We start from the raw sequence: 15,519 nt of genomic DNA, 5'->3' as shown, positions 1-15,519 counted from the left end.
CTGTATTTCAGTTTTCTCATGGAGATAATATTAGGGGTTTCCCTCACAAAAATTAAGATAAGGTGCTCACACATAGACAGTTCTCAATAAATGCTTTTATCATTTAAAGCTTTAGAATATGAAACAAGGGATACTTTAAAATGACTTTTTCCTCTTTTTCTTTTTCGCTTTTTAGGGCCACACCTGTGGCATATGGAGGTTCCCAGGCTAGGGGTGCAATCGGAGCCACAGCCACCAGCCACAGCACAACCACAGCAACGCCAGACCCGAGCTGCATCTGTGACCTACACCATAGTTCATGGCAACGCCAGATCCTTAATCCACTGAGCGAGGCCAGGGATCGAACTCACAACATCATGGTTCCTAGTTGGATTCGTTTCTGCTGTGCACAAGGGGAACTCCCCTCTTTTTCTTTTTAGGGCTGCCCTTGCAGCATATGGCAGTTCCTGGGCTAAAAGTAGAATAGGAGATGCAGCTGCCAGCCTACACCACAGCCACAGCCACGCAGGACTCCTTAATCCATAACCCACTGAGCAAGGCCAGGGATTGAACCCGCATCCTCATCAATTCTAACTGGGTTCATTATCGCTGAATCACAATGAGCACTCCCTTAAGATGACATTTTTTAAAAACAAAACTTGTCATAAGCATATTTCTAGAACATCTTGAACAGTCATACACATTTCAAATTGGTAACATTTTCATTTATGACAAATTCATTCTTGTCTCTTCCTTTTTTTCTTTTAAAATTATCTGTAAGAAATGAAACTATTTCTCTTGTGTGGAGTACACATTGTGGTAAACTTTATCACAGGGCAGACTCAAATTTGTAGAAACTAATTTTTAAAGTCATGTTTCCTAAGTCACAATGTACAAATCTGAAACAATGTTGCACAGTAACCAGATCTCAATTCTGAAGGCTAGCTAGTGCATCAAGTTAGGAAAAAGAGAATACCACCACAAAAGTGGAGTGATGGGAGACAGTGTGCAGGGGAAACTCCTACAAAGTATATACTCTTCTGGTATCAAATAGTAGGTGCTCAAAAGACAACTTCTGGGTGAGTGAATGGATGAATGAATAGGAGAAACTTAACGTTCCCTCAAGTGAGCTAAATCAAACAAGAAAGCATTTGTGATACTGTGGTAGATATCCTTCTAAACCTAGGAAGTCATTAATAAGGCTGACCAAAGTTCTCAGCCAAAGCCCAGGGACTAAAAGAAACAATTATTCTAAGATTTCCCCCTGCTAATTAATTTCAATGGCCTTCTTTATATGTCGGGTTAAAAAAATTATACCGAAATGAATTCCTACAGAGAGAGGAAAAAAAAAAAAATGCTTCCTTTATAAGTATAAAGTGCTTTTAGGAATTAGCCAAAATCAGCAAATTCCTGTTGTACCTATATACATATAAAAGGATCCTTTAACTGCAAAACAAAATTGACACTCTATGTGTTAAAATGTCTATTGTTCCTAAAGGATTTTTTTTTCTATTCAAATATATCCAGGGCAGGAGAGCAATTGTTGTGCCTACTTATCACTCAACTTGCAGAGTTCTGTACCCAAGCCTTATTTCTAAATGTTAGCCTGACATTTGATATCGACATAGCTATAAAGATGAATTCAGAGTCGTCTTGCAAAAAGATTGTAAGCAAAAAGCAATGGGCATAAAGCAATAACTACATTACCCAGACAAAACAAGTAGTATAATTTTAACTCAATACTTCTAGAAATAAGAGAAAAAAATTAACACTGTAAAAGTAATAATGATGGCTTCCACATGATACACCTGTTATCCTATTTTCAGACAGTTACTTCTATTAGTATAAATGCTTATAAACTTTTTAAGAAGCTAATTTTCTTAGAAATATATTTTCAAAAGAATGATGTAAAACGTAAAATTTAACTATAAAATGTTACATAAATAAACAGTCTCAGGGAACTATATAACTCAGGGAAACTGTTGTATTATAACACAGGGAACTCTACTCAAAATTCTGTGATAATCCATGTAGGAAAAGAATCGGAAAGAGAATGGATATGTGCATATGTATAACATTCAGTTATACAGTTTGTTGTATAGCAGAAATTATCACGAACTTGTAAATCAACTACACTTCAATAGAACTTTTAAATTTGAAAAAATAATGTTACATAAATAAATATTAAAACTTACACACTTTCTTTCCAGTCAATTCTTCTTCACTTTAAAAATGATTTTTGAGAAGTTCCCATTGTGGCTCAGGGGTTAACGAATCGACTAAGAACCATGAGGTTGCGGGTTCGATCCCTGGCCTTGTTCTGTGGGTTAAGGATCTGGCGTTGCGGTGAGCTGTGGTGTGGGTCTCAGACTCGGCTTGGATCCTGCGTTGCTGTGGCTCTGGTGTAGGCCAGTAGCTATGGCTCCGATTAGACCCCTAGCCTGGGAACCTCCATATGCCACGGGAGCCGCCCTAGAAAAGGCAAAAAGACTAAATAAATAAATAAATAAAATAAAAATGATTTTTGACAGTGTTGTTAATAAAGAATATTAGATCAAGTTTTTTTTTTTAACTATTACATGTGAGATTCAGGTTAAGGCATGCATTATTAACACAGCAAAATCCAAATATACTGCTACCGGTTCCCTTTAAAAATCTGTTAAAAATAAATTCTGAGCACGAAAGTCAAAATCTAAAGTTATGAGACAGGGGAATTCCCGTCATGCCACAGTGGTTAACGAATCTGACTAGGAACCATGAGGTTGCAGGTTTGATCCCTGGCCTTGCTCAGTGGGTTGAAGATCCAGCATTGTGGTGAGCTGTGGTGTAGGTTGCAGACGAGGCTCGGATCCCGAGTTGCTGTGGCTCTGGCGTAGGCCGGTGGCTACGGCTCCGATTCGACCCCTAGCCTGGGAATCTCCATATGCTGCGTAAACGGCCCTGGAAAAGGCATAAATAAATAAATAAAGTTATGAGACAATAATTGTTACAATTTCTACAATTACCATTGAGCTAGATTGCCAAATTAAACAGTAACAATTTTTAGTGTAATGATAATATAGCATTAGAATAAAGATATAGGAGTTCCCTTTGTGGCTCAGCAGAAAACGAATCTGACTAGTATACATGAGGACGCTGGTTTGATCCCTGGCCTTGCTCAGTGGGTAAGGATCTGGTGTTGCCATGAGCTGAGGCATAGGCCTGCGACTTCAGCTTCGATTTGACCCCTAGCCTGGAAACCTCTATGTGCCGCAAGTGTGGCCCTAAAAAAAAAAAAAAAAAAACCAAAAAAAATTAGAAATAGTATCATCTCCTTTATGGTTTTACATATAAGTTGTATTACATTATAGCAGATTGCCCTTCTCCTATATCAATGAATTAGTACTCTAAAATCTTAAGTAAGGGTAAATCGTTCCACATGATCGCTAATTGTCAAGTGAGTACACACTTGTACTTACTGTTCTAACACTGGGGGGCTTCACAGATTATCTCTGGCACTTCTAGGATTTCATGCATTAAGTTGCTTTACCCATCCATATCTTTCACAATGTTCTAGATAATAATAATGATGATGGAAAACATATACACAGCCCTTATGTTCTTAAATATATTAAAAGGCGATCTAACAGAGTGGTTAAGAGCAACTACCTGAATCCAAATACTACCTCTGCACTCATGACCCTAGGCAAGTTACCTAACTTCTCCGTGTCTCAGTTTCTTTATCTACAAAATGGGATGAATACTTGCCTCATGAAGATTACATAACAATTTTCATTGTTTAGGCTTAGCCCCCCTCCCCCCGCCCACACAAAGTGCTACATAAAGGTCAACTGCTATTATTATTATTACTATGTGTCATGTACTGAGCCAAGTACTTTACATGCATTTAATTCTCATTTCTCTATTTTACAGATGAAAATACTGAAGTTTATGGTGGTTCAGCAACTTGCTTTTAATATAAAAGCTAACAAGTACAAGGGCCCAAACTCAAACCCAGGTTGCCCCTTTAACAATCCAAGCACTGATATCTATGCCAATGTTTCAAACCTGGCTCCATGAATATACTCATAGGGAATTCAAAAGTTTTCACCCTGAAGATTTTTATTTTAAACTATGCTAGAGATAATTTTCAGATGAAAGACATTTTCACATACTAAATTTTAATTTCTTAACTCATCAAACTGGGATATGCAAACCACTGGTGTTCCCAGGAATATCTTTAGAGGTCTAAGATTTTTTTTTTTTCCTTACAAAGTAGTCAACTTTAAAAAACTTCAAGTGCAACACTCAGCTTTCATTTTTTAAGAATGAGGACAACAATTTTTCAAAATCCTTATACCTATTTCATTACAGACAGAAAGTTTTCGAACGTTTGGCTAGCTTAGCTACCTGAAAAAGCAAAAAACAAACAAACAAACAAAAAACTATGGACACCCCCCCCCCGTAACACCTGGTCTTGTCTTTAAAAATAAAACACACACACTAAAAGAAGAAACAAATATTTTAAAAGTATTTATTCCCTTAGTTAACATACTAGTATTCACATTAAGCACTAGCTGCTCATCTTTAATTATATAATAGCCTATAGGATATTTCTACTTCATAACTCAAAAAATAAGCCTCAAATAATAAACTCATTTTCTCTATGCCACCTTTCCCTTAAAAAGATCCCTTTTCAACATTCTTAATTCCTGTCAATGGTATCACTCTTCTCTCTGTCATCCGGCCTCAGAACCATGTGGTTGAGAAAGAAATGGGATTCAAAGGCAGAACAGTGAAAAGCCTGTACTCAGTTCCTCCTACAGGAACATTACCTCAAGGAGTTGTAATCTATCTGGCACAGTGGACATACACAGTTATAAACACTGAAATAAATGCTATGAAGGATGCATAAGATCTTATGGGAGTAAAGAATGATGGGCTAAACTCTAAGGTAAAGAGGATAGGGAGTGAGAGAAGATAGCCAGAGGAGAGACTTTTAAGAATGAATAGCACTTAATAAAGAAGAAACAATCTGCCAAAAGAAGGGAGTAACATGTACAAAGGTATAAAGGCACAAAAATCTCATGATGTATTTATTGAACACCAAGCAGTGTTCCAGAAATTTCCAGTTTTACAGAAAGTAAAGTGTGATAAGAGAGACTGATAGGAAATGAAGCTAGAAAAGGCAAGCATACTCACACTATGAACAGTTTAGCCAATAAATTTAGATTTTATTCAATGAGTAAGGAAAGACCATTGAGTAATTTTAAGCCTGAATGAATTACTGCATCTTTCTTTCAGAAATCTAGCTCTTGCACTGAAAAATAGACTGCAAGAGTTACAGGCCAAAGCAAAGACAACTGTTAGAAGGCTACTGAAACAGTTCAGGCAAGAGACTAGATTGATTCAAAAAATATGTAGTAGGTAGGACTACAGGATTTGGTAACCAGTTAAGACTGGTTTGAGGTTTGATAGGAAGATGGAGGAAAGGAAGGAAGCTAGGCAAATTCAAGGGTTTTTTTGTTTGTTTGATTGTTTTGGCTTTTTAGGGCTGCACCTGAGGCATACGGAGGTTCCCAGGATAGGGGTCCAATCAGAGCTGCAGCTGCCGGCCTACACCACAGCCACAGCAACATGGGACCCAAGCCGCATCTGTGACCTATACCACAGCTCACAGCAACACCAAATCCTTAACCCACTGAGCGAGGCCAGGGATCAAACCCCCGTCCTCATGGATACTAGCTGGGTTTGTTAACCACTGAGCCATGACAGGAATTCCCTGCAAAAAATTCAAGGTTTTTAGCTTGAGCTCTGGGTAGATGGAAATGCCATTAAGTAAAACAGGGAACAAAGCAAGAGAAACAAGGTGAAAGGAAGGAAAGCTTATGAGTATAGATGGTGTTGGTACTTCTGGTACGTACATCCAGAAGAAATTGTTTAATGAATGGCTAAGCCTAAAACTCAGGAGAAAAAAATCTAAGGTAAAAATATGAAATTGGGAAGTATTAGGCAGGGAGCAGATGAAACTGACTAGGCAAACTATACAAAAGCAAAGAGTTCCAGAGACCAACAATATTTAAAACCGAGGCAGACAAGTAAATGAAAAGTTGGAGAGAGTGGTGAAACAGAAATTTGGAAAGGAGAGAGTTTCATGAAGAAGAGAGTTGTCAATGTATTGAACATATCAAAAAAGGTAAAGAGAAGAACTTCAACGCTTTTGGATTTGGCAATTAAGTAACTGGCAAACACAGAGGTTACAGAGGAATGGAAGGCAAAAAAAGCTAAATTAGGGGTTGAGCGACTGGCAGGGGAGGAAAGAGATATCAATCCTGGTTGAGAAGAAAGTAAGAACTAGAGGAAAATATACAGGGTTAAAGAAGAACATTTTAGTATTTTTACAGGATTAGAAAGGGACTAGTGATGAGTGAGATTTTTTACTTTGTACTTAAACTTAGTATAAGGAAAGTTACCCATGATACAACATTAAATGAGGAAAAAAAAAGGTTGAAGAATATGCATAGTATGATATCACTTAAAATTCAGACTCCATTCTATGGACTTCAAGGTCTTTAGTCCTCTATGACCTGGGCCCTGCCTACTTGTGACTTCATCACATGCCATTCTCTTCCTCATTCACTATGCCCCCTCACACTGACTGTTCTTTTTTGATGCTTCAACATGCCAAGCTTGTTCTTACCTCAGGGTTAACAGGTTACCTCCTGTTACTTCTGCCTAGCATGCTCTTCTCCCTAACTGTCAATGGCTCATTTCTTTAAATCATTCAGATTTCAATTCAAACATTGCCTCATTTAAGAGGCCTGCCCACCTACGTAATATTACATCATCTACCCCAGCTCCTTAAAGTTACCATCATTACCTTCGTGTTATCAACTATCACTACATGAAATTATTTACTTGTCCACTAGGCCGCCCCCACCAGAATATAAGCTCCATGAGAAGAGAGACCTCCTTTGCCTTATTCACCACATATCTGGGGGCTGCTTAAAACAGTGCTTGGCACATAGTAGGCACTTTACTATTGAATGAAAATGTGTATGTATGCACGCACACACACATATATAAATGCATTTATTTACAGGAAAAGCATTAAGAAAGTTCTAATTTATTACTCGAACTTAACACCAGATGAGTGTGAGATTAGGAGATGTATACAATGATTCATTTTTTGCTTCATAGATCTATATTCAAATCTTCTATAACAATTATGTATTTTGTAACTGAAGAACAACTTTTAAATAATTATTATATGAGCCTAAGAGAGTTCATCTATTTCTGTCTCTCTCTTTGCTTTCGGTGGTCATCATGCTCTAATCCAATTGATCCTTGAAAGGTTTTGTTTTGGTAGGGCTGTTCAAAGTTACAATCATAAACTTTAGAGCCTCAGAGAACTTATACATCATCTGATCCAACCCACTAGTTTTACAGATGAGAAAGTGGAGACTCATAGTAACTTAACAAAATAATAGAAGTAATAAAACTAAGGTATTGATGAGACGTTTTCAAAGATCAAATAATTAGGAACTATTTAAAAAGCTCATCTGTTATATGCAATATGTAATTTAAAAGATCACTAATAAAAGCTTACTCAAGCTTACTCTCACATATAACCTACAATCTTCTGGTGAAATTATTCATCAAAGTAAAACTATTTCCTTAAGCACACTATGTGACGAATGAACCCTACAGTTAAGCATCAGCTGACCATTATAATATGACAAGGTATTAAGAGTACATAAACAGGGAGTGAAGTCACTCACCGTTAGGTATGCAGACTTACTGAACTAACAGGTACTTCCTTCCTCCAGGATATACAATACGCCAAGTATATAATACATCTAAGGATTCATCAAACTTTGGTTCAAAATTCTATATCAATGTCTATAATGTATATTTCATAGAACTTAATAAAAATTAAATGTTGAATAGCTAAGAAATACACTACTAAACATCACTTACAGAAATGACTCAACTATTTCTCTTTACGTATATATGTTTCATCTAAATTTGTTATTAATATTACTTTAAGTTTGTTCAACAAACTAACTCATATGATCCTCACAACAACCCCATAGACAGCAGAAATTATTACTCCCATTCTATATGTAAGAATATGGCAAAGAGGTTGAGGAACTTGACAAAGGTCATTTTGACAAGTCCTAGGACCCACACCCTCTACTTCTTAGCCCACTGTTCTTTCCATCACCCAAGCCACCTCACATTTACCATTTATTAAAATGCAAACCACTTTATAACTTCCTTCCTTCCACCAATGGAGGTGAGGAGGGTACCAAAGCTCTAGCAATCCTATCCCTTTCTATTCCACTTGAAATTTTAGTACCTAAGAGAATATTAGTCTCTTATCACTAGGCTCTTATCACTATTTATCTTAATAATGACAAGAAAGATCCGATAAGTCACTTTGGTTGAGAACTGTCCACATCAGTAATTCTGTATGAAATTCTAACAAGTATTCAATTACTTTATTTTATTTATTTTTCCTTTGTCTTTTTAGGGCCAGACCTGTGGCATATGAAGTTCCCAGGCTAGGGGTCCAATCGGAGCTGTAGCTGCTGACCTATGCCACAGCAACAGGGGATTCAAGCAGCCTCTGTGACTTACACCACAGCTCACAGCAACACTGGATCCTTAACTCACTGAGCAAGGCCAGGGATCAAACCCAAGTCCTCACAGATACTAGTCGGGTTCGCTGCCACTGAGCCACAACAGGAACTCTTTATTTTCTTAATCTTAATAAAGGTATCCTCTCATTTAAAAAACTCTCTACAAACAATACCTAAATGGGCTTTATGAAGCCCATACCTACTACGGGCTTTATAGCTGAAAAAAAATCTGAAACCAATCTTAGTCCTAACACTTGCTAGCTGTTCAAACGTGGGTACATTTCTTAACTTCCTTGAGTCTCACTTTTCTCATCTATAAAGTGAGGATATACCATCTAGCTCTGTGAGTTGTTAGGCAGACTCAATGAGATAATATTCGCAAAGCGTTTTAGTAAAAGGGCCGGTTCATAGAACAAACCAGTTCTGTTAGAGAAACAAACATACAGATAGGTACTGCCCATAGGTAACATCATTTATGTGACATTTACCAATTTAACTTCTACCATGACCTTATTTCTTTTCTTTCTCAAATATCTGGGGCAGGACACTGATATACCACTCTTGCTCCCAGAGTACCGATTAACATTGAGTGCTGGATTTCAGTCCTCTTCTAATCCCCCTAGTTAAGGAATATCATAATCTATTATTTGACTATCATAAAATTGGCTATACCCAAACCAAAGCTTACACTATTTTCACTCCTATTCTTTGCTAACTACATCATTCGCTACTTTGAACAAAACTGATAACACCAAGCCAATTTCATAAATATAAATCATGATACAGTGAATTCACATTGGGTGAAGAGGGTTAGTAAGTTTCAGGGGGTAGAGAGGAGAAGGACCTAACATGGATAAATTATGTATTCAGCAGTCCATCATGCACTAAAAACTTATTTTCTCTCTTTCAATCATCCTAGGCGTCATTCTAGTCAAGATTAGCATCGTTTTACAGATTATCAAGGGAAACTCCAACTCTGGCTCCCGCACCCCCTTGCTCAAAGTACTATACCCTACAGGAAGGCTCTTGGCTCAACTCAAAACCTTTCCTCCTCCTCTAGTAATCTCTGCCCAGAAAGCTCTTCTGTCTCCTACAAGGCTAACTCCCCCTCCTGCTTTAGGTCAGAGATTAACTCAACTAGTAGGTTAGCTCAATGAGTACCTACCTGCACCATCTCTAAAGCAGAGTACACCAATGGCTCCATCCTATTGCCTTCATAGAACATAAAATGATCAGTATTCATCTTCCTCCCATGTTAAAGGAGAGGGATACTTCGACTTACCACTGCTATATCCTGAATGTTCAGCACAAATGACGCTGGCTTAATGAATGAGCAAACACACCTGCCCACAGCCATTAAGCAAGTGAAAGGCAGAGCCCGGAAACCAATCCAGATGGATCTGACTGCAAACCCCTACACTGCCCCTTTTCACTGGTGGGAGGGAGGTGCTTTGGGCTGGGAAATCAATTTAGACGTGTGCCTTCCTACTTTCCATACTCATTCACTTTAAAGAAATTATGGGACTACTTACACCTGTCCTTAATAAAACAAAACATTTAACCACCATTTCAAGAGATCTTACATTGTCTTTTAAAATCACAACTCATTTGGGGAAAACAAAAAAAACAAAAACTCCAGTGCATTATTATGCTCCTGCACAATCAAAATACCTCCAAACTGTTGAGTAATGGGACTGGCATCTGCACAAGTGGTTATTTAAGGCCAAAAGAAAATTTAAGTCACACACACGAAGTGCATTTTACTAACAGGCTTGCTTATAGTATTTTGTTCTTTTATGTTTTGAATTTCCCAATACATCATACAGAAAACCCTTAAATCCAGCCGTGGCATCATCGTTCCGATCATTGTAATCATGTTCTTTCTTAAGGAAAGATGGCACGAAGGCACTCAATCTGTTGTGTTTCACTACTAAAGCCATATTCTTGCTGACAGAAGTCACCTCGGATAGGGAGATCCCGCCATGGCGCAGTGGGTTAAGAAGTCACCTCGGCTAAATGCCCAGTGCGGTTAGAGCCCACCACTAACAACAGTCCTTTTGTTGCCTTCCCCACAGGGCTTAATACTTACTGGTGAGTTCTCCATCCTCGGTTACTCCCGTCCCTCTCATTCCTAGGTAAGTCAGTCCCAATATGAGGAAAAATAAGCAGGCAGCAGTTAAGAGAAACATGGACAAGTAGTGAGCACTGAAACCTCCTGTTGGGGACACCTCCTCCCGTTTAAACTGCTGGAGAAGTTCCTCCTCGGGTTCAGAAAGCTTCGGTTTGTTGTATGTGTTTTTCAGGTAGGTGTGATTGGAGCCCGTATGATTGGAGTGATTGATCCTGAGTGAACCAGAGGCGGCCACCGCCGCACCGGGAGGGAGGCTGTTGGAAAAAATCCTGGGGGAGTCCACGTTGAAGGCTCCGCCGCCGATATGATTATTGGTTTTAAGAAGAGAGCCTGTGGACGAATCCAAGGTTGAGTCCATGTCCGCGAGCGGTGGCGGCAGGAGAGGGGCCAGTTTCTTAGCGTTAACACGATATCTAGGAATGGGGCTGGAGTCCAATGGATCACACCCTCCTCCCTGCTCCGCCGCCGCCGGCTCCTCGAGGTTTCTGCTCCGGTCTAGACTCCCGGCGGCCGCCGCCCTGTCATTCATCGCGATTCCTCCCCTTCCCTGAACGGAGGTCTCCAGCCGGCCGCCGGCCGATTTCGCAGGCAGAGGAGAGAGAGGCTTACTATGGCCCCGCCGGAGCCGGTGCCGGGAAAGGGAGTCGTCCTTCAATACCTGTCGGCTGGAGGCCACGTCGTCGTCGTCTTCTTCCTCCGAGTCCGAATAGTTTTCCCGGCAGCTGTAGGGGAGAAGCCGGCTGCCATTCACGGTCCGGCCGGACCACAGAGGCTCCTCGGCCTCCGGGTCCCTGTCCTCGCCGTCTTCTCCCTCCTGCTCCTCGTCTTCCGCCGCCCCATCTCTCCCCGACGGGCTCTGCAGCTCGGGAGCCGCCGACCTCCTGGCCCCCCACCACGAGTGGGGCTTCCTCCGCTCGGCCGAGTTGTTGTTAGTCACCTCGCTGGCGGTCAGGGGCGCCGACGGCGGTTTGAGCCCGCGGTACTGGAGCGGAGCCCGGTCTTTCCTCCCGCCGCCGCCGCCGGCCTGGTCCCGGGGACTGGCCTCCACGTCCGACTCGTCCGAGCTGAAGCCCAGGACCACTTTGCTGCCAGCCGTGGGGGCGGCCGAGGCGCCCCCGGTCCCTCCCAAGGGGCTCTCCGGGCCCGAAGTGGAGATCCGGCCCAGGCCTCCAGGAGTCCGTAAGTAGGAGAGGTCGCCCGAGACCGGCCGGACCCCCATCCCCGCGGCCGCCACCGTCGATCCCGCGGCGGCGACCGTGGCGGCTGCCGTGTTATTGTTATTACTGTTCCGCGTCTTGGTGCCGCGGCCCCCGGACCGGTGCTGCTGCTGCTCTTCCTCTCGAAGCTTCTTCAGCTTCTTGAGGTAAACCGGGCGGGTGCTTTCCGTCACTGGGCCAGGAGACAGGCCGTAACGGCGGAGCTGAGAGAAAAGCTCCTCATCCGAGAGCTGCTGAGGCGCCGAAGCCGCTGCCGCCGCCATTTTCTCTCCAGGGTGTTTTACAAGCTCCGCGCTACCGGAAGTGACGCGCCGCCCTAGACCCTGAACTAGACCGGGGTGCGTCGCCCTCCCAGCGCCACGGGCGCCTTAGCCAATGGGAGGCGCGGGAGGAGCTCACCTGAGCGGGAAAAGGCCACCTGAGCGGCGCGCAGCTCCCGCTGCTGAGAGTTTTTCTGCGCTCTGACTTGGGGTGCCAGTGCCTTCCCTTCCCTTTCCCTTTCTGTCTCCTCTCCATCCGGCAACTCTCCTCTTTGCCTTTACCAGCGCCTTTCCCGGGGACTGCCTCCTGACAAGCAGTACCTTGACCTCTTCTTTCCAGGTTCCTGCCGCTGGGCAGTAATAGTTGATGGGAAATCTGCCTTGAACTTCATGGCATTAGTTTTTTCCGTCCTGATTCCCGCTGCGTAGGGGAACCAGGAGACTTAAATTTTGGTGGACAGACAATTGGCAATTTCCCTATTGACTCCTGGTTCTCTTTTCACTTTGTCTTTCTACTTGACTTACCAAAGAAAAGGGAAGGGCAGTTTCTCTCACTGCTCATTCTGAGAAGCCTCACATCTTCCATTCCAAGGAAGAGATACAGAGTAAACCAGCCAGCCCCAATAGTTTTCTTCAATTGTGATGGATATTCATTCCCTAGTTGGTTGTAAAGTATTATCATTTTTTCCTCTTCTAAAATCTGATAGGTCATCATTTTGGTGATTGAAAGAGTCTATCCCTTGCTTCACTCTATGACAAAAAAGCGAGCACACCATCCTGCTTATTTCCTTCTTAGCATCTTTCCAACCTATAGTTATTTATTTATTGTTAATGATTATTTTTAATGCATTTGTTTTCAAAATTATTGATTGACTGGATTGTCTTATCCCTTTGAACTGTAAGCTTTATGGGCACAGGAACCACCCCTACAGTGCCTGACACTAGAAGTTCAAGAACATTTGTTGAACTAATGAATGACTTCCAAAAGTAGGATAGTATGAGATTAATATTTTGACGTAAAAGTAGTGGCAAATGAGAAACCTTCACACACAGTCAATAACAAAAACCAAAAAACAAAAACAATTAAGACCTGGCAGTCTGTTTCTTTCTCTCTGTTTTTAATATTGTCACTATCTTAAGCCCTCTGGTCAGATACCAGTTTAGCTTGGGCCATATTACTAACACTGTACTCCCCCTGGTTTCCAGTAAAATATCTTTTGCAATTTTGTCCTTCATAGTCAGGACATTAGCTTTTTTTTTAGTTCTGCACCTGCAGATTATGGAAGTTCCCAGGCTAGGGGTTGAATTGGAGCTGCAGACGCAGGCCTACACCACAGCCACAGAAATGCCAAATCTGAGCCATGTCTGTGACCTACACCACGGTTCACAGCAATGCAGGATCCTTAACCCACTGAGGAAGGCCAGGGATCAAATCTGTGTCGTCATGGATACTAGTCGGGTTCATTACCACTGACCCACAACAGGAACTCCTGACTTTAGCTTATGTTGAAGAACAATCTAAAGAATGACCACTCAACATTATGTTCAAAGGTTTATTTCCTTAGAGACTGTCCTTTCTGGTCTCAGTATTAGAAATAATTGTACGTTTCCAGACAGCTCATTTGTTTTGGTTCTGCTTTGTTTTATTTATGTATTTATTATTTTTGTTGTTGAGGTAAGATTCACATAACAAAATTAAGCATTTAAAAGTGTACATTTGATTGCATTTAGTACATTTACAAAGTTGTGCAACCATCACCTCTGTGTAATTCAAAAACATTTTCAACGTTCCTAAAGGAGAACCTGTACCTGATATGCAGACATTCTCTATTTCTCCCCATCTCCAGACCCTGGCAACTTTTTTTTTTTTTTTTTTTCCTTTTTAGGGCAGCACCCGGGGCATATGGAGGTTCCCAGGCTAGGAGTCTAATCAGAGCTACAGCTTCCACCTATGCCACAGCCACAGCAACACGGGATCTGAGCCCCATCTGCGACCTACACTATAGCTCACCGCAACACCAGATCCTTAACCCACGAGTGAGGCCAGGGATCGAACCTGCAATCTCATGGTTCCTAGTCAGATTCGTTTCCACTGTGCCACAACAGGAATGCCCAGATCCTGGCAACCTTATCTTTTTCCTGTCTCTATGGATTTAACTATTCTGGATATTTCATATAAATGGACTCATATAATAATGTGATCTTTTGTGTCTGACTCCTTTCACTTAACATTTTGAGATTCATCAAGATATACCATGTATCAAGGAGTTCCCGTTGTAGCTCAGTGATAACAAACCCGACTAGTATCCATGAGGACAGTTGGATACGTGGCCTGGCTCAATGGGTTAAGGATCTGGCATTGCCATGAGCTGTGGTTTAAGTCACAGACACAGCTTGGATCTGGTGTTGCTGTGGCTGTGGTATAGACTGCAGGTCCAATTTGACCTCTAGCCTGGGAACTTCCATATGTCATGAGTGGGGCCATAAAAAAGCAAAAAGCAAAAAAAAAAAAAAAGGATGTAGCATGGATCAGTATTTCATTTCTTTTTATGGCTGAATAATATTTCCTATTATGAATATACCACATTTCATTTATCTGTTCATCCATTGATAGAAATTTTGGTTGTTTCCACCTTTGGGTTATTGTGAATACTGCTGCTATGAACATTCGTGTACAAGTATCTGTTTGAATACTTGTTTTCTATTATTTTGGGTATGTACCTAGAAATTTCAGATCATATGGTAATTGTGGGTTTCACTTTTTGAAGAATGACAAAATTACGAATTTGTTTCTGACCTTATGGATGGACACTGTGTTTGCTGACTTGCCATGTTTCTCTCTTTGAGACAAGAGCTGGGAAGTTCAGGCTTGAATTTGTGTCCCAACCATGGCAAGTGTTTAGGGCTCTATAGCATATATTTTATAAATTAATCCCATTGCTAACTCCATCTAAACTTTCTAACTTCATGTGCCTCATTTTATTTTATTTTAATTTTTTTAGGGCTGCATCTGAGGCATATGGAAATTCCCAGGCTAGGGCTCAAATCAGAGCTGCAGCTGCCATCCTACACCACAGCTCATAGCTGTGCCAGATCGTTTAACCCACTGAGCAAGGCCAGGGATTGAACCCGCATCCTCATGGATGCTGGTCAGATTCTTAACCCACTGAGCCACAACAGGAACTCCAACATGTGCTTCATTTTAAAAAATGATTTTATTTTCTCTTCCTAAGATGATATACATCTGTTTAGCTATCTTTTACTTATTTGCAGACCATCATATAATTCCTCTGACAATCCAAAGGGTA

The 15,519-nt window shown here is 41.2% G+C and overlaps 1 protein-coding gene across 1 annotated transcript in view; it reads right to left on the bottom strand.

The window, feature by feature from the left end:
* Positions 1–12,250, bottom strand: part of LEMD3 (LEM domain containing 3) — a 76,371-nt gene extending 64,121 nt beyond the window's left edge. Inside the window, 1 exon segment of the mRNA NM_001315597.1 lies at positions 10,693–12,250. Coding sequence (NP_001302526.1) covers positions 10,693–12,214 — 1,522 coding nt within the window. The 5' untranslated portion in view covers positions 12,215–12,250.

This window comes from Sus scrofa, chromosome 5 (genome assembly GCF_000003025.6).
Source record: "Sus scrofa isolate TJ Tabasco breed Duroc chromosome 5, Sscrofa11.1, whole genome shotgun sequence".
NCBI classification, from domain to species: domain Eukaryota; kingdom Metazoa; phylum Chordata; class Mammalia; order Artiodactyla; family Suidae; genus Sus; species Sus scrofa.
The sequence above is the reverse complement of the archived record's forward strand: the minus strand, read 5'-3'. Positions and strand labels throughout refer to the sequence as shown.